This window comes from Lathyrus oleraceus, chromosome 6, assembly GCF_024323335.1.
Source record: "Lathyrus oleraceus cultivar Zhongwan6 chromosome 6, CAAS_Psat_ZW6_1.0, whole genome shotgun sequence".
Classification (NCBI taxonomy): domain Eukaryota; kingdom Viridiplantae; phylum Streptophyta; class Magnoliopsida; order Fabales; family Fabaceae; genus Lathyrus; species Lathyrus oleraceus.
Genome location: NC_066584.1, coordinates 328,011,292 through 328,037,481, shown reverse-complemented (window position 1 = coordinate 328,037,481; position 26,190 = coordinate 328,011,292). Strand labels below are relative to the sequence as shown.

Sequence of the window (26,190 nt, the reverse complement as noted above, 5' to 3'; positions counted from 1 at the left end):
CACCTCAAAATAATTAAAAATGAGTGAGTTAGGTCCCTGCGAAGTTGACCTAAAATTAGGGTTTCTGTCAAAATGATCTATAATGTTTTGAAATGAATGATGAGCTTCCAAGTTTCAAATGGATTTTTGATGAACATGAAAGTTGTTCATATGGCGACTGTTGTTAAAACTTGAATGGAGGCGCCAATTGGATTGGCTAGGGCAGGTGCCCTAGGCTAGGGTAGGTGCCCTAGCCAATCCAATTGGCGCCTATGTGTATGTTTTAAAAGGAGGCGCCAACTCAATTGGCGAGTCCCTCATAAAATTCCTTTTTTGTGTTATAAATAGATACGTTGTGTGACCTATTGTTCCACAACTCATATAATCATTTGGCTATCATGTTTGGTGTTCGTCGCCGATACGGTAAGGTGATTTATGCGAGAGACAAACCTCAATTGCTGATGCTGTTTTGGAACATCACCACGTTAGATCAACTGAAGAGGGAGCTGGTTCGATGGTTAGACGGGAAAATACCAGAAGGGGAAAAAATCAGAAGTATTGAGAGACTTGACAGTATCTTTGGTTGGGTGCGAATGAAGACTGATAAGGATGCTAGGGAGATGATGTTTGGTCGAGACGACATTAATTTGATTGTTGTAATCAGTTAGAATTATTTATGTTTTCAGATGTTTTGTACTGATGTTGGTTATGAAACTCGTTGTAACAAGAACTTAATGATATATATTGATTGATTGTTACAGAAATACAATGTTACAAAAAGCATAAGATCAAGATAAAATGTTACAAAAAACTTAAGGTCTAGATAAAATGTTACAAAAATCTTAAGATCTAGATGATGCTCCTTGATTGGGACAGTTGTTTTTGTTGTGTCCTGGTTGACGACAGATACTACATAATCTTATCATTTTATCTGTGGAATCCATCTCTGTTCTGATACGTGTGCTGTTTGGCCTTCCTTTCTTCTTTCTACGCATCTCTTCATTGTGCCAAACAATATCTCCTTCATATGGAGGCCAGTAATCCTCCATTGGTAGTACTGAAAAGCTTTGACTATATACATTCATGATGGTGTTTGCCTTGTACACATCAGATAAATGGGTGTAAGCGTCTTGACGAGTATAAGCGCATGCTGCAATGACATGGGAGCAAGGTATGCGGAAGGCCTGAAATTTTCCACAATCGCACCAACTTCTGTGTAGTTTAACCGCGTAGGCTAAGTTTGGTCTCCCGTCGCTGTTGCCCATTGTTTCCTAGACGCTGAAATTTTGTCTTTGACGGTCAAACACTGTTACAGCGTGTGTCGTAGCTTTGATGCTCTCCTCTTTCATGACCTTCATGCAACACTCACTGAATACTTGTCCAGACATTAACACTGCACTCCATCTTTCACCTCTGGTTGCGAACATAGAAGCCAACCTATAATAGGTTGATCTTACCAAGGCGGTTATCGACAGGTTTCGAATTCCTTTGAAAACCCCGTTCATGCATTCCACAATGTTTGTTGTCATGTGGCCCCATCGACGACCACCGTCAAATGCTCTTGTCCACTGCTCTACTGGGATGTTATTTATCCATCTCCCCGCGTCTTCATTAGACAGACGAATCTCATCACGATAATATTGAAAAGACGGTTGAGTTAAAGCATACCCAGCATTCACCACCTTCTTGCGAAGATTCTTATCTTTTATAGCACGCATGAAGTTTTGTGCAATGTGTCTGATACAGTAGACATGTGTAGAAGGAGGATCATGCCATCCGTTGTCATGGTTGTTGTAGGCACTTTCGATGGCAGCATGTCTATCAGAAATCAAACATAGATTGGCTTGTGGAGCGACATGCGTTCTGAGATGTCGAAGAAAGAAACCCCATCCACCAGCCGTTTCACCTTCAACAAGAGCAAAGGCAATGGGAAATACATTGTTGTTAACGTCTTGTGCAACTGCCATGAGCAACGTACCCTTGTATTTTCCGTATAACCAAGTGCCATCAATTTGTAGGAGAGGTTTGCAGAAAGCGAAACCTCTGATGCACGGGTCAAATGCCCAAAAGAGACGGTGAAATATTCTATTACCTGTAGCACAGGTTCCGTCTGGCATCATTGCTGGCACTGTCTCCAGAATTGCCACAGTTCCTGGGACATAAGTTTTTAGTGCCCATAAAAACCGTAGTAATTCCTTGAATGAGTCCTCCCAGTTTCCGAAAACCTGCTCAACAGCCTTTGTCCTTGCAATCCATGCTTTCTTGTAAGATGGAGTATAATTATATGTTGTTCGGATATGGGATATAATTATACTCACCTTCACTGATGGGTCTTTATTTACCAATGGCAGAATGTCTCGACATATCAAAGCTGTGCTCAGTTTACGGTGATCTTGTTCAACGGTTGTTGCGACGCAACTGTGTGGTGGGTCTATTGAAGCGATCTCCCAAGAGTCATTTTTCTTCTTGTAAGATGCAGCCAAACGAAATTTACAAAGCATGTTACGACATTCGATAACATACCTTCTAGAATCAGTGCGTTTCACCGTAAAGTCAGCAAAGTTGTTCATGTGGTATTTTTTGATTGCCAAGACACATTCCTCTTTGGTACGAAACATGTCTCCCACCTTTAATTCGCCTACTGGTCTCGGATACGGATTATAGAAGACACTGTCGGACATTTCATCGTCGTTAAGAGCCATATTTGTCATATGTTGAGGAGGAATATAGGCATGAGTAGGAGGTATTGGTGGTGGTTGAGCCTCATCTTCATCGTCGTTATTCAGGATGTGATCAACCTGTATCTCAGTCTCCTCTTCTTCTTCATCAATAACGTCGACCTCTACTTCTGCTTCTGGGTTGAGTTCATCTGACCATTGTGCATCATCTGCAGCATCTCCACCAGCTGGATCCTGATCTGTTAGTTGAGACTGTTGAGACGGTATACATGGCTGTAGAGTAATGTACAACTCGATACAATCCATGCCTGAATGTTCATGACTAAGAAACATGCTTTCAACATCTTCATCGTCTCGTATCTTTAGGGGGAAAAACTTGCATTGACCATTCTCAAAAAATATAGGATTCTGATATGTCATCTTTGACACATTACCTGATGCTATGAAGGATTGTATTCTTTTTTTGAAATGCAAAAAGGTTGCATTTCTCTTCATCGTGACTCTAATGGTATCAGTGTTTTTAAAACAAAAACCATGAATCTCAGACTCAAAAGTTTCACCGTTGTAGTGAACGTTGATACTGTATAATGATGAAGATGACATTTTGGAGATGAAAACTATTTTGCAAGTGCAGATGAATGTGAGTGAAGATGCTAAGTATTTTGCAGATGATAAGTATTAATGTGAGTGAAGATGAATGTGAGTGAAGATGAAAAGGATTTTGCAAGTGCAGATGAATGTCATAGTAAGACACTTAAATAGATGATATCAGTGTCTCACATTGAAGCTAGTCTGAGATACCGTGTCAAGCATGCAAGTAATTTCAGAGATGAGGTGTCTGTCATGCAAGACAATGTGACCTGATGTGTCAAGCATGCTAGCTAGTCAAGAGTTGATGTGTCTGTCATGCAAGACAGTGTGAGTTGATGTGTCAAGCATGCTAGCTAGTCAAGACTTGATGTGTCTGTCATGCAAGACAGAAGTGAGTATTCAGCATGCAGGATACTAGAGAGCCACGTCTCTGAGATGATATATCAATCCTGCAAGACCGTGTGAGTTGATGTGTCAGCCAGGCAAGTTATCAAGAAGGTAGTCATCAGCATACAGGAGACAAGACAGACACGTGTCGGACACCTAAGCATGCTAGCTAGTCAAGACTTGATGTGTCTGTCATGCAAGACAGAAGTGAGTATTCAGCATGCAGGATACTAGAGAGCCACGTCTCTGAGATGATGTGTCAATCCTGCAAGACAGTGTGAGTTGATGTGTCAGCCAGGCAAGCTATCAAGAAGGTAGTCATCAGCATACATGAGACAAGACAGACACGTGTCGGACACCTAAGCATGCTAGCTAGTCAAGACTTGATGTGTCTGTCATGCAAGACAGAAGTGAGTATTCAGCATGCAGGATACTAGAGAGCCACATCTCTGAGATGATGTGTCAATCCTGCAAGACAGTGTGAGTTGATGTGTCAGCCAGGCAAGCTATCAAGAAGGTAGTCATCAGCATACAGGAGACAAGACAGACACGTGTCGGACACCTAAGATGGTCAGAGATGATGTGTCAATCATGCAAGCCATCCATAAGTGTTTTGTTCAGCATGCAGGAGACAACAATGCCACGTGTCAGACATGCAGAAGGTGGCGCCAATTGGTTTGGCGCCTACCTTTAAGGGTTGTACATGGTCGCCAATTTGAATGGCGCCCCCATGTAGTCAGTCCTCGAAACCAAGCATTCAGAACTAGCCTTGCATGCATGTACCCTATGGTGTCGCCAATTTGAATGGCGCCCCCTCCTTAATGTTGTACATGGTCGCCAAATGAGGTGGAGACACCATGCAAACACAATTTTCCATGCACTCCTCCATTTGCCTATAAATTGATCCACTCCTTCAACAATTCTTCCACACCAACATTCTCACTACCTCATCTACATTTCTCACTACTTCATCTACATTACTTCTTTTACAATTTCATCTTCAACAAAATCTTCCATTTTCATCTACACCAACTCCCCAACAATATGTCTTTACTCACAATGGGCGAAGCACACAGAGGAACAGTTGCAAACATCGCGACATACGTAAGTTTTTTCTTATACTTCTTTTTTATGTTTCATCTCCACCAACCCCATTTTATTTTGAAATACCGACTTAGTCAAGTGTTACATTATTTCTATTATAGGATGTCTCAAGGTTTCGCACTTGAGTCCACGAATTTGTCCCAATGGAGCCGATGATTCAACCTTATGTTGAACTCGCCGGTTTTGGTCACCTTAGCAAAATTATGTCTTAGTCTATAGATAACAAGTTCATTCTAGCCTTATGCGAAAGATGGAGGCCAGAGACACACACATTTTGGTTTCCAACCGGTGAGTGTACCGTGACGTTAGAAGACGTCTACATGCTTTTAGGACTACGAATTGAAGGCAAAGCTGTTAATGGTAAGACCAACTTTCCAAATTCAATTTGCATGGAGCTTTTAAACACTGATTTGTTAGATGATAATGCTAGGGGACAAGGTATACTACTTTCACGCCTAAAGTCATATTATAATAGTTTTTATTTAGATGAGCATTCTACCGAAGATGCTCGAATCATCAAAACTAGGTGTTACATTATGTTGTTACTAGGATCCTTTTTATTTCCCGAAGGTAGTGGTTCTAGCATGCATATTATGTACTTACCTTTACTTAGACATATAGATAGAATAGGTAGTTATAGTTGGGGATCCGCATGTCTAGCCTATCTCTATAGTTCTTTGTGCAAAAACTCCCACAAAGATACTTCTACATTTTCTGGATGTGTTGTTTTGCTACAAGCATGGGGATGGTCAAGACTACCGTCTCTAGCACCGGTCAATAACAACCCCTTCACTTTTCCTTATGCAAAAAAGTAAGTTGTTTAAATTGCTATATCTTTACTTCCTTCCTTACAGTTTATTACCCATAACTAATTTATTTTAACTTTTTGGTGTAGATGGTCGGCACGCGGTATGAATTACAAAAGATGTCCGAGACACTGTATTACTCAATATCGCAACCTGTTGGATCACCTTCGACCGGCAGACGTAAGCAAAATAATTACATTATTTCTTCATATTATGTTGACTTTTTCTACATTCATTTAAATCCTATTGTCTTTAACATTTCAGTTCATTTGGCGTCCATACCTTAATATGGATCATGAGCATCAGATCAACCCTGAAGACGCAGCCGTATGGACAACATGCACACCGATAATACGGTTCACAACAGTGGAGCTGCACAACACCGATCGTGTGAAGCTGCAGTTTGGTATGGTCCAGAATATCCCAGATCCCCCAGCTAGCCTAGGAGAATGGTATATGCGTAAAGTGAACGACCAATGGAACTACAACCCTTGGCAAACCTTCGCAAGATCAGAGTGTCGCAAGTGGAAGCACCGTCATGACCATGTCTTAACTGACGCAGTCATGCCAAATGAGGTAAAACCAAGTCGTACTTATATGGCTTGGTATAGATCAGTTGGATTTCAATTCATCGCCGATGATATGTACCTCTACGACCCACGCCAGGCAAGTTACACACAAGAAGGCTCAACATCTAACCCCCAACAACATTCTCAGCCCGGTTACTCACAACCACCTATCCGATAAACTTTCCGTTCTACAAACACACAAACATACAACCAAAACATGCCATTCACCCAACCCCAAAACCAAGAACATCCCCCATACCACCACCAACAAATGGACCATCAACCTTCGACCGAATATCGCTTCGCACCCACACCATCACCCTACCAAAGTCGCCTTACCCAAAACACTAACCGCCCCATCACCTACCGTAGCCAAGAACCCCAAACATCACAATACCAAAACATCCCACAACCATATCTCTTCCAAACACCCCAACAACCTTTCCAACCTTTCCTAGACCCATCATTGTCACCCATGTCCCCCTTCAACCGTCCTGGTCGCCCATCCATGAGTCAACCACACCCCAACTTCTCTGGCATGGGTCATGAGCTCAGCTACGCCGGTACACCATCATTGAATACTGAAGACTATGCTGAGTTGGCTGAATACCTCAACGGATCTTCTCCTGTAGGAGGTAATGACGCTCCTGGACCATCAGATGAACAACCACCGGTGCAGAATCGTCAACGTGGGTTAGGGCCAAGGGTTAGGGTAGCTAGGGGATGTGGGACCGGAGGTCGGTTAGGTGATCCCAGTCATCACCATTAGGATTCATTGTGTAAAATCCAAATTTTATTAATATCAATTCGTATTATGTCAAATTTATCTTTGTGTAAACTCCAAACATTAGGTTTCTTTCATAATTCTAAAATAAACACATATCATAATACAAAAATTTATAGGTCAGAAACCCTAATTCAAGGACTTGTTATTGTTATGTTGAAGGGCTTGAAGTTGGTCCCTTTTGGCAAAATTCACATACACTTGTTTTGACAGAAACCCTAATTTTGGGTCAAGTTCGCAGGGACATAACTCACTCATTTTTAATTATTTTGAGGTGGGACCAAGTGCAATGGAAAATTTAAGATGTCTAATTCACTTGTTATGTTGGACAAAAATTCATAACTCTAACACAAACACATGCAATAATACAAAACATTATAGGTCAGATAACAGATAAAATGTCAAAGAGTCCAAGTTCAGGTGCCCATACCTTTCTCATAAAAATTGCAAACGATGCAAACCTTTAGTCCAAATTCATTATCTTGAAAATATCTACAACTTTTATGTATAAGGTTTTGTCATTTGAGGCTTTTATCTTTCAAACTAAAGGGCTTGAAGTTGGTCCCTTTTGGCAAAATTCACATACACTTGTTTTGACAGAAACCCTAATTTTGGGTCAAGTTCGCAGGGACCTAACTCAGTCATTTTTAATTATTTTGAGGTGGGACCAAGTGCAATGGAAAATTTAAGATGTCTAATTCAAATGTTATGTTGGACAAAAATTCATATTCCTAAAAGAAACACATGCAATAATACAAAACATTATGACTCAGATAACAGTTAAAAAACTCAGAAGTCCAACTTCAACTGCCCATAACTTTCTCATAAAAAATCCAAATGATGCAAAATTTATATCCAAATTCATTGTCTTGAAAAGATCTACAACTTTCATGTTGGAAGTTTTTTCATTTGAGGCTTTTTTAAGGGAGGCGCCAATTGGATTGGCGCCTCCCTCTAAAAGTGGGGTATATTGGGAAATTTTTTGAAAACTGGGTTATTTTGGGAATTTATTTGAAAAAGTGGGGTATATTGGTAAAAAATCCAAAAAGGAAGACTCCGACGATGAAGAAGAGTTATCCTTTTTGACCAGAAGAGTAAAACAACTTTGGAGAAAAAGAAATAATAACTTTAGGAGACCAAGACCCAAAGGAGATCACTCAGAACCAACTTCCAGAGGTAAGTCAAACAAAGAAATAACATGCTATGAATGCAAGGAAACAGTTCATTACAGAAACGAATGTCCAAAGCTGAAGAAAGAAAGCTCCAGAAGAGAAGGTTTCAAGAAAAACTCATTCAGAACCAAAAAGGGATTGATGGCCACCTGGGACGACAGTGGATCTGATTCCTCCGAATCAGACTCTAAAGAACAGGAAAATGTTGCATTCATGGCTACCACCTCCAGAAATACATCAGATGAAGAATCTGATTCTGAAGAGGTATTTTCTGACCTTTCTCGCTCTGACCTTGAATCATGCCTTTCTGAAACTCTAAGCTCATATCAGAAACTTAAACAAAAATTTAAAGCTATAAAAGAGGTTCTTGAAGGAACCATCGAAGAATGTGATAAGCTTGAGATAACAATTTCAGAACTAAAAGATGAAAAACAAACTTTGATAAAAGAAAGAGACTCCACAAATAAACAATGTTCAAAACTTGAAGAAACGTTATCTCAAGCCCCACAAACTTCTAACACAATAATATATAAATATGAGAAATATTTTCAAAAGTTTCTGAAAAATGGGATAGAAAGAAGCAGAATGGCATCCATGATTTATGGAGTCAGTCAGAATAATAAAAGAGGAATAGGTTATGTCCCTAGTGGAGATAAATCTTCTACAGATGACAAACCTAAATCTCCCTTTTCTTATCACCACACACATACACAAGCACAATGTTTTGATAATGCTAGAAAACCCAAAGTTCTAAGAAACTCTGGGAAAACTAATCACAAAGGACCCAAAAGATTATGCGTACCAAAGGATAAGATTGTTTATGTTGCAGATATCCTATGCAGTAGAGTTAAGACACCAATCATGGTACCTGGACTCTGGATGCTCGCGACACATGACGGGAAGAAAGTATATGTTCCAAAGCCCGGAACTTAAAGATGCTGGCTTCGTAGGTTTCGAAGGAAATCAGAAAGGAAGAATCAGAGGCTCCGGAACTATTGGTAATGGAACTCTTCCCTCTATATCTGATGTTCTCTATGTAGAAGGATTAATGCATAACCTGTTATCAATAAGTCAATTAAGTGATAACGGCTATGATGTATTCTTCAATCAAAAAACATGTAAAGCAATTAATTAGAACAATGGAACAGTTTTATTCACTGGCAAGAGGAAAAATAATATTTACAAGATAAATCTTTCAGATCTAAAAGAACAAAATGTAAAATGTCTGATGTCCGTTCATGAAGAGCAATGGGTATGGCATAGACGCTTGGGCCACATTAGCATGAGAAAACTCTCTCAATTAAATAAACTCGAGTTAGTCAGAGGCCTACCTAAACTGAAGTATTCTTCAGAATCTCTGTGTGAGGCATGTCAAAAAGGAAAAATTTCTAAAACATCTTTTAAAAAGAAAAATATTGTTTCCACCTCTAAGCCTCTGGAACTTCTTCACATTGACCTTTTTGGGCCTGTTAAGACAACGTCAGTCAATGGAAAGAAGTATGGACTAGTTATTGTTGATAATTTTAGTCGCTGGACATGGGTAAAATTCCTAAAGCACAAGAGTGAGTCTCACTCTGTATTCACTAGCTTCTGTTCCAAAGTGCAAAATGAATTTGACTCTAAAATCATCAGAGTCAAAAGTGATCATGGTGGCGAATTCGAGAATAAATTTTTTGAGGAACTATTTGACTCTAATGGAATATCCCATGATTTCTCCTGTCCTAGAACTCCACAACAAAATGGAGTTGTAGAGAGGAAGAATAGGACACTCCAAGAGATGGCCAGAACCATGATCAATGAAACAAATATGGCTAAGCACTTTTGGGCTGAAGCAGTAAATACATCGTGCTACATTCAGAATAGAATCTCTATAAGACCTATTCTGGAAAAGACTCCCTATGAACTGTGTAAAGGAAGAAAACCCAACATTTCTTATTTCCATCCTTTTAGATGCTCTTGTTTTATTCTCAATACTAAAGAACATCTGAACAAGTTTGATTCAAAAGCACAAAAAGGTATTATGTTAGGATAATTAGAACGCTCTAAAGGCTACAAAGTATACAACACAGAAACCAAAGAATCAATACATGTTAGATTTGATGATAAGCTTGACCCTGAAAAGTCAAAGCTAGTTGAGAAACTTGCAGATTTGGAGATCACTCTTGCAGATTCTGACGAAAAGACTAAAGCACCAGAAGTATCTGATAGACAAAGGCCAGATGAAACTGAAGCCTCAACTATCCATAAAAGACCAAGAATTCGCCACAACATCTCTGAAGATTTGATTCTGGGAAACAAGAATGAACCTGTTAGAACTAGGTCAACATTCAAAGTATCTGAAGAAACTCCTCTAGGATTAGTATCTCTAATCGAACCTACTTCATGTGATGAGGAACTTCAAGACAAAGACTGGGTTCTGGCTATGAAAGAAGAGCTAGATCAATTCTCAAAGAATGACGTATGGGATCTCGTCCCAAAGCCTAAAGGAATTCACATTATCGGAACCAGATGGGTGTTCAGAAACAAACTGAACGAAAAGGGAGAAGTAGTCAGAAACAAAGCACGACTGGTGGCACAGGGTTATAGTCAACAAGAAGGCATTAACTATAATGAAACCTTTGCACCAGTCGCCAGGTTAGAATCCATTCGTTTACTTGTTTCATTTGCTGTAAATCATTCCATCAAACTATATCAAATGGATGTCAAGAGTGCATTCCTTAATGGTTATATATCAGAAGAAGTATATGTCAATCAACCTCCAGGATTTGAAAACACTAAATATCCAGAACACGTTTTTAAACTAAAGAAATAACTGTATGGACTAAAACAAGCTCCTAGAGCTTGGTATGAAAGATTAAATAACTTTCTTCTGGAACATGATTTTATTAGAGGAAAGGTCGATTCTACACTCTTCTGTAAAAACATTAGAAATGATCTCATGATATGCCAGATATATGTTGATGACATTATTTTTGGTTCAGCTAACCCCTCTGTATGTCAAGAATTCTCTGAGCTAATGCATGCATAATTTGAAATGAGCTTGATGCAAGAACTAAAGTTCTTTCTAGGGATTCAAATCAATCAAGCTTCAGAGGCTACCTACGTATATCAAAGTAAGTACATAAAAGACATTTTGAAGAAATTCGAAATGGCTGAATGCAAACTTGCTAAGACACCAATGCATCCAACCTGCATTCTGGAGAAAGAAGAAATTATCCAAAAGGTTTGTCAGAAGCTCTATCGTGGTATGATAGGCTCTCTTCTCTATCTGAAGGCTACACGCCCTGATATTCTGTTTAGTGTATGTCTCTATGCCAGATTCCAATCAAATCCTAACGAATCTCATTTAACAGTTGTTAAAAGAATTCTCAGGTATCTGAAAGGTACCCCTAACCTTGGCCTGATGTATGAGAAAACATCAGAGTATAGCCTCTCTGGTTATTGTGATGCAGATTATGCAGGAGACAGAATGGAACGTAAAAGTACATCTAGGAACTGTCAGTTCTTCGGTAATAATCTCATATCATGGGCCAGCAAAAGACAGTCAACCATAACATTGTCCACTGCAGAAGCAGAATATATATCAGCGTCACTCTACACCACTCAGATGCTCTAGATGAAAAATCAACTTGAAGACCTTATGATCTTTGAGAGTAACGTTCCCATTTTCTGTGATGATACTGCTGCCATTTGTCTAAGTAAGAAACCTATTCTGCATTCCAGAGCTAAGCAGATAGAAATAATACATCATTTCATTAGAGACTATGTTTAGAAAGGGGTAATATCTTTAAAATTTATTGATACAGACCATCAATGGACTGACATCTTTACTAAACCCATCGCTGAAGACAGGTTCTCCTTTATTTTGAAAATTTTAAACATTCAAATTTGTCCAGAATAAATGTGCTTCTCTAAAATAGCAAAATAAGACTCTGAATTTAGAACATCTAGTATTTGGATCTGACTCTGATGCTGCTACCAGTTAGGAGTCATCTGAATCAGAAATCCTCAGGACCTAACCTTTTGGTATCCCTAAAGATCAGGTAAAGTAACACGTGGAGCCTCATGCGTCTGACCTGGAAACTTCTAGACAACTGTCTAGCAGAAATCAAGAGACAGACTCTTGAAATCTCATCGAGCAGTGTGCTAATTTGGGGATTAGACCTCCATTATGGGCTGTAATCATTCTCCTCCAAACGTGCAAACTTGGTTGACGTGCTGCATTTAATTATTTAACATCTAAAACTACTTCTAATGATGTCGTTTTGCATGCATCTATGTGGCTATAAATTCATTTCACACTCTCACACTTTACACTCACGCCCTACAAGAACCCTCCTTCTCTCAGTTCTTCATCATCTTCAAGGTTCCTGCATTTTTTTCTCAACAAGTTCTTTGTTCTACCTTCATCTTCAACATTGTTCTACATGGATGCTCAACAACAATCTGTCTACAACTTCTCTCAACAGATGAACTCAACAGAACAAACACCCATTTCTACTCAACAAATAACAACAACCACTGGAGTTGTCTCAACCCCCATCTACAGGGAACCCCATATCCTTGACCGTGAACCTCACATCCACCTAGAAACACCTTTTGAAAAGTTGGAAGTACTGTGCGAATCGCTAGTGGATTTTGAGAACATGAAGAGAAATGGCGTAGACCTAACTGAAGAGTTAAGAATGCAAGGGTGGGAAACCTACTTTCAGAGACTCTATGGCCCTGTGTACACATATCTGGTGAAGGAATTCTGGCGTTTCGCAGACTCAGATGATCACTACATCGTCTCTTATGTTCTGGGAGTAAAAATAGTCATCATTGAGAAATCAATTGCCTCCCTTCTGAATATGAAGAAGACAGGAGGAAGACACATCTATAACATTAACCCTAGGACAAAATACTTGTCTTAGGAAATCAACCCCACTATCTTTCAACAGAACGCGAGTGCAAACAATCCAAGAACAAGGAACTCCATCAGAATCTCCGTGTCTGGCTGAAGATCATCCTAGGCACCATTCATCATCGCCTTGCATCAAACTCTTCTAACTACATCAACACAGATCAGAAGTGTATTCTGTACTGCATCCACAAGGGGCTGAAATTGTGTCTGCCAACACTATCTTCAAGTATCTCAGAGACTCTGTCAAAGATACCAGAAACAACATGAAGACCAGAAACTACATCCCTCTGGGAAGACTTATCTCAGATGTTCTAATCGAGAGTGGCTTAGTGGATCACCTGATCCATCACAACCTAATGAAGGATGTCACTGTTGACATTGGGAGACCTCTGAATGCTCGGAATCTGAAGAACATGGGGATAATTGATCAAGTCAGAGCTAAACCAACACTAGACACTTCCTGGGAAGCACTCAAGGATAAAAGGAAGATTCCCAACGAACTCTATCTGTTCTCCAAGATTGACCCTCCAGAAGTGGTAGCCTACTATCTACAAGATCTTGCAAACCAAGGGGTAGACATTTCAGAGTTCTCAGTGGACTGGCTGCCAGAGCATCCACCAAACTTTATGAAAAGACAACGAGAGCCTTCTAGCAAGTCCAAGAAGGCAAAGAAAGCAAGGTTGGGAGAATCCTCTGGATCAAGACCTCCGGTCCTTCTGGCTGACTCTCCAAGTAAGTCTATACCGCTTTCTCGCTTTGTAAAACTTAAACCTATTGCTTCTTCTCTCCCTCAAACAACTCCCATCTACACCTCATCCGAAACACCCCCCTCAACCACCAGAACCTCTAACCCACCTTCTCTAAAATTCAATCTTGCTACCACCACACTACCTGTTTCTGAAGCAGAAATGCTGAATGAAACTACCTCACCTTCCTCATCATCCTCACCTTAATCCCCACCATACTATGTCCTTTCCTCTGACAACGAACCCTCTGACCCCCAATCCCTTACTCTAGCTCAGCTTCACGCTCGTGCTCTGGCCTCTCAACAACCATCACAAACTGAACTTGAACTAGAAGTCACTTCTCCACCCCCTGAACAACAAAATCCAACTACATCTGAACAACCTCAAACACCACCACCTGCACAACAACCAAATCCACCTCTTGAACAACCAATCCACTCACCATCTGAACCTCAACCAAATCCATAACAAACAACACCGCCCCCTTTGTTATTCCCACACCACCAACTTCCGTTGCCACCATCACTCCCATTCTGAATCTTGATGACACCAATCCACCTTCTCCATCCTTCCCAGCCTCTGCCTCTGAACCAGAAATTGCCTTCCCTACCCTAGAAGAAGCAATAAATGTTTTTGCAGAGTCTTCAATAGAGAAGATCAAGTCTCTAACTATCAACTATGGCATCAGTGATGATCCCTCTGCAGTAAGGATCCACTGGAACAGAGTGATCAGTTGGATGACCTCTGAAGCCTTCAAACTGAAAGGTCTTTCTGAACAAGTCCGCAACGACTTCATCAGAGATGCTGGTATAAGGCTCCAAGCTCGCTTGGCCAGAGAGGCTGAGGAACAGGCTAGGAAGGAAGCAGAAGAGAAAGCTCGTCTGGAAGAAGAATAGAGGATCAGAGAAGTTGAAGAAAAGGTTGTTGCTGAAGCTGCTGCTGCGGCTGCTACTGAGGCTGAGGCAAAAGCAAAAGTCGACGCTAAAGAAGCAGCACGCATTGCCCCTCTGACTCAGGGGGAGAAATCTAATTTTGGTTTTTCCCCTCTGGTCCTAAAGACTTTGGAGGAATTGCAAAAGGAACAACAAGTGGTACGAGCTAGGCTGGATCAGCAGGATTCCGTCAACACCAACATTCAGAACATGTTGTCTCAGCTGCTCCAAAGGATGCCTCCGCCTCCAAACCCTTAGGCACTTAGGCTATTTGTTTGTTGCTTTTCCTTCTGATGTTTTTTTTTCTTCTCGCTTTCTGATCTATGCTTTTTGTGCCGCCTATCTGTACCTATTTTTTTGTCTGATATGAATATCCGTTCTTGCCTATTTTTTTCTAAGTCTTTTTGATTCTGACAAAAAGGGGGAGAACTAAAACAGTTATGATGAAAACATAACTGAAACCTCTCAAGGAACTGCAAACATTAATAAATATTAATAACTTATGACGACTAAAGTTATGTAGGTAAATAGCTAAGGCACAAAACCAAGGAAGGTCCGGTAAGAACTTCTGTTAAATCTAATGATCTAACTCAGGGGGAGTCCCCCCCCATCTATTCTGAGATATTTCGTACTGTTTCATATCTACTCTGACTTGTTTTGTCATCATTAAAAAGGGGGAGATTGTAAGAACAAAGTTGGTTCTACAATGCATCTCTAAGATTTTGATGATAACAAAGGATGAAACCGAAATGGTACCCTAACGAAAGTTTTCTAAGTGTGCAGGACTCTGATCAAACAATCAGATAGATAAAATCATCAGATACAAAATCCAGCGTTAGATGCTACTCAGAGGATACGTGACCAGAAGGTTCTGACTCTAACATAAGCGATAGCAAAACGAAAGAAGTCAGATACTCTAAAAGAGAAGAATGAATCCAGACTCTGAAGACGCACAATCTGAAGAAGTCAAAATTAAAGAGAAACTCTTATAAAGTCAGATACAAGTACCCTCTAAAGATGAACATTGCTAAAAAAGACTCTGACTACCGGATTTGCTGACTCAGGAAAATGTAACTTTGAAGAAATTCACTTATAGAAAGAAACTATTTATAGAAGGAAGTCATGATGCACCCAACACTGTTTTGGAAAGAAATAAAGAGAGTAATGACATTAATCATTCTTCAATGACCAAGATTCTGTCATCACCCAACGGTCCTCTCAATCTCCTATAAAAAGAGATGGAACACTTCACAAGAAAATTGATCTGAGACACACTAGAACACAATTCCTCAATTACCTTCTTTCACTCTTTCACGAGCTGCTGCTCTTACGTGAAAAACTCCTATTATTATTTTGTAATATTTGCTTATTGTTAGAAGCACTGTGCATTACCAATCATTTTATTACTAAGATATTTCCTCAAGTGACTCTGTGAAGTCTGAATACTTAAGAGGGCTAAGGGAGTAATTCTCTTATACGGTTGTTTGTGTAATCTTTCAAGATTAGTGGATTAAGACCTTTTTGAAGGCGAAATCACCTTGGCCGGATGGACTGGAGTAGCTTTGATTTTTCAAGCGAACCAGTATAAAATTATGTGTTGAATTCCCTTTTTCTGCATGTGTCTAAATTTATTAAATTTTTTTATTTTCCAAAAACAATTCAAACCCCCCTTTCTTGCTTTTCTCTACCTTCATAACCTTCTTACTTCCTTCATAATACTTGACAAGAATATCACATGCCTCCTTCGTCAATTCAACGTGAGAAATCCGATCAAAGTTCATTGCATCTACCACTAATTAAATATAAAACACAATCTTGCAGTCTTTCTTCTTGGACTCATTGTTCTAGACTATCTGAGCATCAGTTGCACTCTCAACAACCTCATGGACATCATTAGTAACCACTTCTAGAGTTTCATGAAATCCAAACAGAAATTGCATCTATTTTCTCCATCAGATCCAATTCTTGTTGTCAAGAATTGGAAGACAATTTGGAATGTCATTGTTACTATTCATCTTTGCATCAAACACGATTTGCAACCCACGATCCCGGAAATACGTTCATCGTTGTGTGATTCTTGAAAACACGATCAAGAAACTAACCAGAGCTCTAAATACTAATATGTTAGTACATAAGGTATTCTATGTAGCTAATATAATAAACCCTAACCCTAACTAACTTCGACTACAACTTGAATTATATTACAACAAATTGTTGAATGAGGAAAAAATACTAATGTCACCTAATATACATTCTTTTGAGAACTAGTCTTCAACAAGTGGAAGGCGATAACACTTTTATTAGTAAAAGATACTCCCTCCGTTCCTTTTTAAGTGTCACATTTTGACTATTTACACATACCAAGAAAGCTAATTATTATTCCTACTTTTTAAACAATAATTCTCATTTTACCTATAATACCCTTAATTATATTCTACATTCATTTTACTTTTTCTCTCTCTGTAATAATTACATAGGGGTAATTTTGACAAAAGTACATTTAATACTACCTTGAATTCTACAAGTGACAATTAAAAAGAAACACAAATTTATCAAGAAAGTGACAATTAAAAAGGAACGGAGGGAGTAGATGACAAAAATATAGCCATAATTCTTGCAATAACAGTATAAGGATACATAGGAAAATGGTTATGGATTGGGAGCAAGGGGTCAAGTTTGGTAGGAGAAGTTGTGTGATCGAGAATGAGGGAGTCTGAAATAGAGGACTTATGATATAAGCTTTCAAAATCACCATAGTCGTGGTTACAATTTTGTGAATCAAAGGTGTTGTAATATGCCTTAAAAACTCAAATAAAAAAGATTTAAAAAAATCGGTAGTGTCAGTTTTTTGAGATTTTTTGTGGATCAGTTCGTTAATAAGTCATATCTAAGACCCACTAAAGTTTTAAAAGTTATAAAAATGATTCTCTTTCATATTTTTTAACATAAGTTGCAGTAGGTAGAAATCCCAGTGAAAAAACAAAGAGTAGAAATTCCTAGGATTATTTTTTTTTTGGATTCTCAAAGGGGAATTCGAAACACTTTAGGTTTGCGTGATTCTTATATTTAGAGTTGAAGAGATTGGAAAATACTTGGGTAAAAAATATGGTTATTTTGAGAACTCCAAAGACTATTTTCTATTAACTCATATTGCAATCTGTTATAACAACTTTTGAAGTATAATGAATCAAAGAGATACTCTCCCTCTAGACGTAGATCAATTTGATCGAACTGAGTAAATAATTTCTTTATGTTCTCGCTTATTATTATTTTTGTTTCTCTAAGTCATTTAATTGGTTGCCATTGTTCTTTCTTCTACGCATTAAAATTTTAGTGTGTTCAAAATCATTATACATATTTTCACATCGTAAGAAGCTAAGTATTTTTCAAGAAGGATGTTAAGCTAAAATAAATGAAAGTTTAAGAAATAAGATAAATATCAAAAGTAAAAAACTCAGGATTTAAGATGTTTAATGATTGGGTATGTATATCACCTAATTAAAATAGAAAATAAAAATTATTATTGAAGTAATTGAATTAGCATGAGTTATTAAGTTTGACTTATTCGGAAGGCGACAGGGTTGAAAATGATTATACTACCAGATCTTTTTATTATAAATAAATTTGATTTGTTTAAATATATTTAATAATTATTGTATTTAATTTATAAATGGATTAAATATATTACTTATTAAATATAAAAAAACATTAAATTTTTTTATAATAATAATTGGAGGATGTATTTTTTCTCTTTTAACAATTGTGCCGCATCATCTTATAATCCACAATCAATCAATATCGAAACACAATGAGACATTTAATTACATTTAAAGATAAATAACTTATTACCTGAAACTTACAAACAATCAACTTTAGAATTAAGGTTAGGTGAGTACAAAAGCGACCACATACAAGTGAGTTGAATCTTTATCAAGCTATAGACTCGGTCAATGTTCATAGAATTAGATAATTTAGAATTTTACTTGTGCTCTGTCACTAACTAAAATTGCTATTGATATGAAACTATGTTCTAAAGGAACAACATAGGAGTGGATTAAAAAAACATAAATTTTTGTGAAATAGTAAACAACATGTCAAACATGGGGAACCACGTACTTTCAATAGCAAGAAAAAAAATTACATACTATTCATGTAATTAGCCGAAGCTAGTAAGCAAAACCAAATTTTGTAGACCACGTTGTTTTGACTACTTCTGATTATCTATAAATACTTTTAAACTTTTAAAACACACAATTAAATAGTCAAACTTTTTACATTGTTTTGATCCTTTTATCATCATGCTTTATTTTATTTTAAATTTTATGTATTTCTTTGTCTATTTCAAACATTCAAAAATCCGTACTTCATTTTTTTAAAATAATTAATGAACTCATGATTAAGAGGCGTGATTCTTTCGCCAATGTAATTACTACTTAACGAAAAAAAAACATTATCCCTCCATTCCTTTTTAAGTGTCACATTTTGACTATTTACACATACCAAGAAAGCTAATTATTATTCTTACTTTTTAAACAATAATTCTCATTTTACCTATAATACCCTTAATTATATTCTATATTCATTTTACTTTTTCTCTCTCTGTAATAATTACATAGGGGTAATTTTGACAAAAGTACATTTAACACTATCTTGAATTCTACAAGTGACAATTAAAAAGAAACACAAATTTATCAAGAAAGTGACAATTAAAAAGGAACGGAGGGAGTATTTAAGAGGTTTTACCCTATCATCAACTACTAACTTTTAAGTTTAATTTATTCAATTTTCCTAAAAATCCTTGCTAGTCACTAAGTGTCTTTGTAGATACGACACACCACCTTGTGCTTTTCCACAACTTCAACTATTGTTGGAATCCCCTTAGATGATAACACTAGTTTACACACGTGTAGTGTAAGGAGATGCAAAATTGCATTTAAAAGTCTTAAAATAATTATTATATTAATGAATGAAAATGAACGAATGAATGATAGGCACGATGAAACTTGAACATGCCTTCCATTAGCTCAAGGCTTCTACAGAAATAGCCTGCTAATAATTGGCCGGCGGTGTGTTTTTGTGAACAATGAAGAAGGAGTCATTCAGATTATAAAAATCAGAACGTGGAAGTTGGATTCATGGTTTTTCAAAAAATATTGGCTGCTCATATTCTTCATTGGACCACATAAGTGAGCTATTGGTAAAAAATGTAATAATATATAGCACTTAATAAAATAAAAATAAATAACTAAATAAATAAACTAATCGAGATTAAATATAGAAGATATGGTTTTTTCTTTTCAAAATGATAAATAAAATTTGATTCTTTTGTTGGAGGAAGAGCATCAACATTGATCAAAGAGCAACACATAATGAGAAAGACATCACATATATATTCATCCAAAATTTTAAGGTGATAGGTTGATGGATTCGCTCACTTATAAATGCTCAAGTCTTCACATTTTCAACCAATGTGAGACTATTATCCACACTACTCACATTTACTACATTCTCAACACTCCCTTTCAAGTGTGAGTCAACAATGTTACCCTCAAGTGGAAACTCTTTTGTCCACATACACTTGTACCGTTGTTGACATCTCTTCCTGGACAATTCGATACACCTCTTCCTGTGCATTTCGATTTCAACGGGGCACCTCTTCATGAGCATTTCGATAAAAGTAAGTCAGTCTCATTATTCAAATCAATGATACCATTTGTTGGACCATGAAGAGGAGCATCAACATTAGGCTAAGAACAACATACAAGTGAGAGAGACACCACATATTCACCAAAAACCTTAAGGTGATAGATGAGTGGATTCTCACACTTATAAATATTGTGAGATAATTAAAACATGTGTATTATTGGTAATTATTATTAGTGGACGGTTAAAATTTATTTAACTGTAATTAGGCAATGGTAAACTCACGCATTACCATTAGTTTAATTTTGTCTAAGTGTTATAAATACGCATTGTAATAAGTCAATTAAAATGTGAATGGAACAATGATTCATTCATTCATTGTCTCTCTCTCTCTACATGATTGTTTATGTGAAAATACTGTTACTTTCATTCCCTCTCATTTCCAAGAACTGATAATAACAACAGTGAATCAATGGAATAGTAAATTTTCATTCCAACAGATTGGCATCAGAGCAAGACGATTCACAACCACGCACGACGGTGAACATGGCAGAAACTTCAAAAACCAGTGATCAAATTCATGCGAAACTTCCAATCTTTGACGACAACAATCATGAAAGATGGACAACGCAAATGAAGGTTGTCTTTAGGTATCAAGGTGTTCTAGATGTCATTCGCAGTGGAGTGACACCGCTTGACGCAGCACCAACAGAGGCGGCGAGGGAAACTCACCGTGAACAAATGAAGAAAGACGACAAGGCGATATACTTCCTCCATCAATGTGTAGATTCAAATGTCTTGGAAAAGATAATTGAATATGAGACGGCCAAAGAAGCTTTGGATGTTCTTGCAACCACTTCCGCCGACGATAGACAAACCAAGAAGGTGAAATTGATGGCTTTAAGGCGTCAATTAGGTCGATTGCAAATGGAACCAAATGAGACAGTAGCGCAATTCGTGAACAGGTTAACTGTACTAACCAACCAGATGAAGAGTTGTGGTGAAGCAGTTACTGATGCAATGAAGGTTGAAAAAGTTATCACGGGTTTAACACCCAAATTTGATAATTTAGTTGCTGCAATTGAACAATCTAAGGACCTAGACACGTTGAAATTGGAACAATTAATAGGTTCTTTAGAAGCTCACGAATTGAAATTGAAGAATAGAGATGGTGTCAAGAAAGATGAGAAAGAAACTGAGAAGACATTGTTTACAGAATCTCAGAAAAAAGGAAGTGGTAGTAATGAATCTTGGAAGAGGAAAGGTAAAGGAAAATGGAAGAGTAACAAGAATGAGGGTGGAAATTCTAAGCAAGAATCTCAGAAGAAAGGAGATGAGAGTGATGGCAAAGGAAAGAAGAAATCCAAGGAACACATTCAATGCTATAACTGTAAAAAATGGGGTTACTTTGTAGATGAATGTGTGAATTCTAAGGTGCCTAGGAAGAAAAATGAAGAGGCACAGTTAGCTCGTGACTCAGATGAATAAGTTGTTGCATTAGTGGCAACAATTGATGAAGAGGTGATGATGCTGATGAAAGTTACTGAAGATGGTGGAATAGAATGGTGGTACTTGGATACAGGGTGCTCTAATCACATGACAAGCCATTTAGAATGGTTTTGTGAAATTGATAAAACTGTGAGAAGAAAGATTAGATTTGGTGATGGTAGTTATGTCATTGTAGAAGGTATTGGAAAGGTAGCCATTAGAAGGGAAGATGGAACAAAAGTAATAGTGAGTGATGTACTTTATGTTCCACAAATGAAGAGTAATTTGCTTAGTTTGGGGCAATTACTAGAGAAGGGTTATTCAATGAATATGAAAGGGAATTACATGGAAGTATTTGATAGCAAAGAGAAGGTAGTATTGAAAGTGTCTATGTCAAGAAATAGAACTTTCAAGGTTGGTGTGAATTCTATTGATAAAATATGTCTAATTGCATAAGTAGATGATATAGTGTGGAAATGGCATAAGAGGATGGGACATTTGAATTTCAATAGCTTGAAGATGTTACAGAAGAAGAATATGGTGGTTGGATTACCTCAAATTGAAGAACCGAAGGAGATATGTGGAAAATGTTGTGAGGGAAAGCAACCAAGGAAGTCATATAAGTTTGCAATACCAACTAGAGGAACAAAAAAGCTTGCTATCATTCATTCAGATGTGTGTGGACCCTTTGAAGTCAAATCCATTAGAGTTAATTCCTATTTTATGTCCTTCATAAATGGCTATACTAATAAGATGTGGATTTATCTTCTACAAAAAAAGAGTGAAGTGCTCAGCATTTTTAAGCAATTTAAACTGTTAGTGGAAAAACAGTGTGATAGTACAATTAAATTGCTTAGAACTGATGGTGGTGGTGAATATACATCACATGAGTTTGGAAATCTCTGTAAAGATGAGGGTATAGTTCATGAAGTAATGGCTCCATATACTCCTTAACACAATGGTGCATCGGAGAGAAGAAATAGAACTCTGCTTAATATGGTGAGATGTATGTGTCATACCCCAAAATTTTCCCGTTAATATTACAAGGCATTTTTCAAGGCACTCCAACTTATTTTTCAAGGCATTGATCTTAAAGGAACCAAGACCCAGCACACAGATGGCCAAATCCAGAAAATGGCTCAAACTGGCATGCTCGCTAGGCGAGCAACTCCTTCGCCTAGCGAACTCTTCGCTACGCCACTCGCCCAGCGAAGCTTGCGAATACCAGAAAATTCTGGGCTTCATTCTGAGCCCATCAGGTGACAAAAATTATTATAAATAGCAGAGCTTCATTCAGAAAAAGGGGAGAGAGGCAGACGGACAGAAACCCTAGCAAAGAAACCCTAACAGAAGCAACACAGCAAACCCTGGAGGTTAACCCAGAGAATTCAGAGCAACCCTCAAGGAAACCCTGAAGGAAACTCATCTGCACCAAGGTTAACTCCGCCCAACTCAATCCGGCGCCAACCCTAAGAGTGACTTGCCAATTCAAGGTTGCAATTCAATTGCAAACAGGTTTGCATTACTATTACCGCTTTATGTTCTTAATTTACATGTGATATCATAATCGAATTCATAAATATATTTGAGGTTTTGCCTGTGGATTTAAATATGCCTGAATATCTTGAATGTTTACCCATATAATTTATGTAATGGAGGCCATATGGTTCGAAGCTTGCTGAAATTATACTGTTATCAAAACCAGAACCCGCAGTCGCTCGCTAGCACATCGCTAAGCGAGCATGTAGCGAGTATTCGCTAAGCCTTCGCTAGGCGAGGCAGGAGCGAACGTGACAGTCGCTGACTTTTCTGTTCTGATTTTTGCTCATCTGACATGTTTTATCATAGCCATGCATTGTTTACCTGACCCTATTACTGTTGTGATTTCTTTTATGGTGTAATTCTCGATTGCACCCTAATTTGGTATTCTGACCTGTTTGTTGAATTTTGTAAGGGTTCACATACTCCCGGAAAAGGTAGCTTGCTAGGTATTCCACTTTATTTGTGGGATACCCTTGGGGAGATCCACCCTAATTACCTAATTGATTACAACTACCTAATTGATTGTAAAATACTGCCTTTGAATATGTGATCTTGGACTTCTCTTTGTTGCCTTACGGTATTACGGTATTATGGTCATGTCCCGCGAATGTGGGGATACACTTAGCAAAGACCCTTCGATTGAATCGTCATGTCCCTATAAAATAAATCATCGTCCCTCGGATGTTGCCTGCGAATATATGATTTTGTCCCTCGGTGACCCGTCTTTGTAGCCTACGGTTGAATGATGATCGTCCCTTCGAATGCTAAGGTATTCTTACAAATGTTGCCTTCAATGACCAATCGATGACCCTACGATGTCCTTTTACATCCAAAGGATAAAACTACTTACTTCTCAATTGTAAGGACAGTTTTACCCTCATAAGGATAGGAAATGCCCATAAAGACCTTGGGTAGGTATAACTCTTAATTGCTGGCTCACAACCTAAAACATTTTTCACACCTTACACTTTGCAAATACTAGAAAATCACCACTTGGTATACATTCGTATTAGAATCATTGCCAAGTTATATTTTTCTAAACAGCTTTCAAAATTAAACGAGATAAATACTTTGTATACATTCGTACAAGAATTATTACAAAGTTAAACTCTCTTTTCAAAACATTTTTTAAGCAATTCACAAACACTTTTTACAGACAAACATAAGTGATCAAGCAATTAAGAGCCCATGGATAACCATGGATACAAAGGGTGCTAACACCTTCCCTTTGTATAATGTACCTCCCGAACCCAAAATCTAATTAAGGTCTTTCCTGTTCTTTTCCACCTTTCCTTATTGGATAAAAGAAAAGTCGGTGGCGACTCTTGCTATCCGCGACATTTGCTTTCCGAAGCAAAAACACACAAAAGTCAGTTCACCGTATGACAGAACTGGCGACTCTGTTGGGGATTAACAAAGAGAGGTCACCTTAAAAAAAAGATCACTTATTTGAATTGTCTTTTAAGGGATTGCTTGGGTATTTTTGAGTGAAAGATCCTACACCCGGATCTAGTGTACCTTAGGTAAGTAGCAATAGATCATCGCGACTATCCGGCGTATACTGGAATGGTTAAAATGATGGCTACGGTTAATGTGACACTGTGGATGTCCTGATGTTCCTCATGTTTACTTGAGGAAAAATTTGGCGTCTGCGTGGTGTCATCAAAGCATTAACCAGACCTTTAGAACCCTAATTGACTCATCCTAGCCATTAGAAAGTAGTGAGATAACTGACTTCGGTTCCGACTGGGGTTGGTTGAGACTCGATACTACACTCTTTGAGATTGGACTTTAGGGAAGCTTTGGTCAACCACTTGGTGTTGCACTGAAGTGGACTTAAGGGAAGGTCAATGATTGGAGATCCTTCTAGAACCCGGTTACTATTCTAGGACAGGTTGAACCAACCAAACTTCAGTGGGGAGGGTACTTACCTTTGGAACTCATGCAAGCCTTAAAACTTAGGAATGATGATTGTGTGACTTGCTTGTGCTTGTTATTTACATAACATCATAACATCATAACATCATAACATCATAACATCATAACATCATAACATCGTGGCATTGTACTAACCATTTCAAGGACTTTAAACATTGAAAACATTTCATACATTGCATAGCATAACATAACATTGCATAACAGGTACTCTAAAAGATCAATGTTCTCACGATCTTCCTTCTGAACAGAAATATGGCTCTCGAACAAACTGTCAAAGATCTCCAGGCTCAGAATGCTCAATTCCAGGAGATGATCTTGAACTTATCCAAGGGGCAGGAGGAACTGAAGGCTCTCTTGCTCGAAAAGAAGAAAGACAAGAAACCTGTGAGTTACATTAACCCGGGAAGAAGGCTTAAAGGACAGACTGCAGGAGTCAAGATAAGAATTCCGAAGGATCAAGAAGATGGGACAGAAGATGATTCGGAAGATGAGAATGCTGATCCTTTCAACCATGAGGACGACGATGAAGATTATGAAAATGAACAATACTCTCCAAAAGATGATAAGTACAAGTTGCTAGAAGAACGTATGCTAGCTATGGAGGGTCAGAAGGCACCCGGTCTGGATTTCGAAAGCTTGGGTCTGGTCTCTGATGTGGTCATTCCTCGCAAATTTAAGGCCCCTGCTTTCACTAAGTACGATGGTGCATCTTGTCCTCAGATGCATCTGAGAGCTTATGTGAGAAAGATTCAGCCGTATACCACTGATAGGAAATTATGGATCCATTTCTTCCAAGAGAGTCTGTCTGGCACACAGTTAGAATGGTACTATCAGCTCGAGAACTCTGACATCCGCACCTGGACTGATTTAGCGACAACTTTCTACAAGCACTACCAGTATAATTCTGAATTAGCACCTACTCGGCTAC

The 26,190-nt window shown here is 38.1% G+C and overlaps 2 protein-coding genes across 2 annotated transcripts; both read left to right on the top strand.

The window, feature by feature from the left end:
• The first annotated feature begins 20,840 nt into the window (after window positions 1-20,840).
• Window positions 20,841-21,782, top strand: LOC127095486 (uncharacterized). The gene has a single exon (XM_051034167.1). The coding sequence runs from the start codon at window positions 20,841-20,843 to the stop codon at window positions 21,780-21,782; it is 942 nt and encodes a 313-aa protein (XP_050890124.1).
• Window positions 21,783-21,821: 39 nt separating this feature from the next.
• LOC127095485 (uncharacterized) lies at window positions 21,822-22,238 on the top strand. The gene has a single exon (XM_051034166.1). The coding sequence runs from the start codon at window positions 21,822-21,824 to the stop codon at window positions 22,236-22,238; it is 417 nt and encodes a 138-aa protein (XP_050890123.1).
• Window positions 22,239-26,190: the final 3,952 nt, after the last annotated feature.

Excerpts from the sequence above, each read along its gene's own strand:
- LOC127095485 (XM_051034166.1), top strand. The coding sequence starts at position 21,822 with ATGCTGATGAAAGTTACTGAAGATGGTGGAATAGAATGGTGGTACTTG.
- LOC127095486 (XM_051034167.1), top strand. The coding sequence starts at position 20,841 with ATGGCAGAAACTTCAAAAACCAGTGATCAAATTCATGCGAAACTTCCA.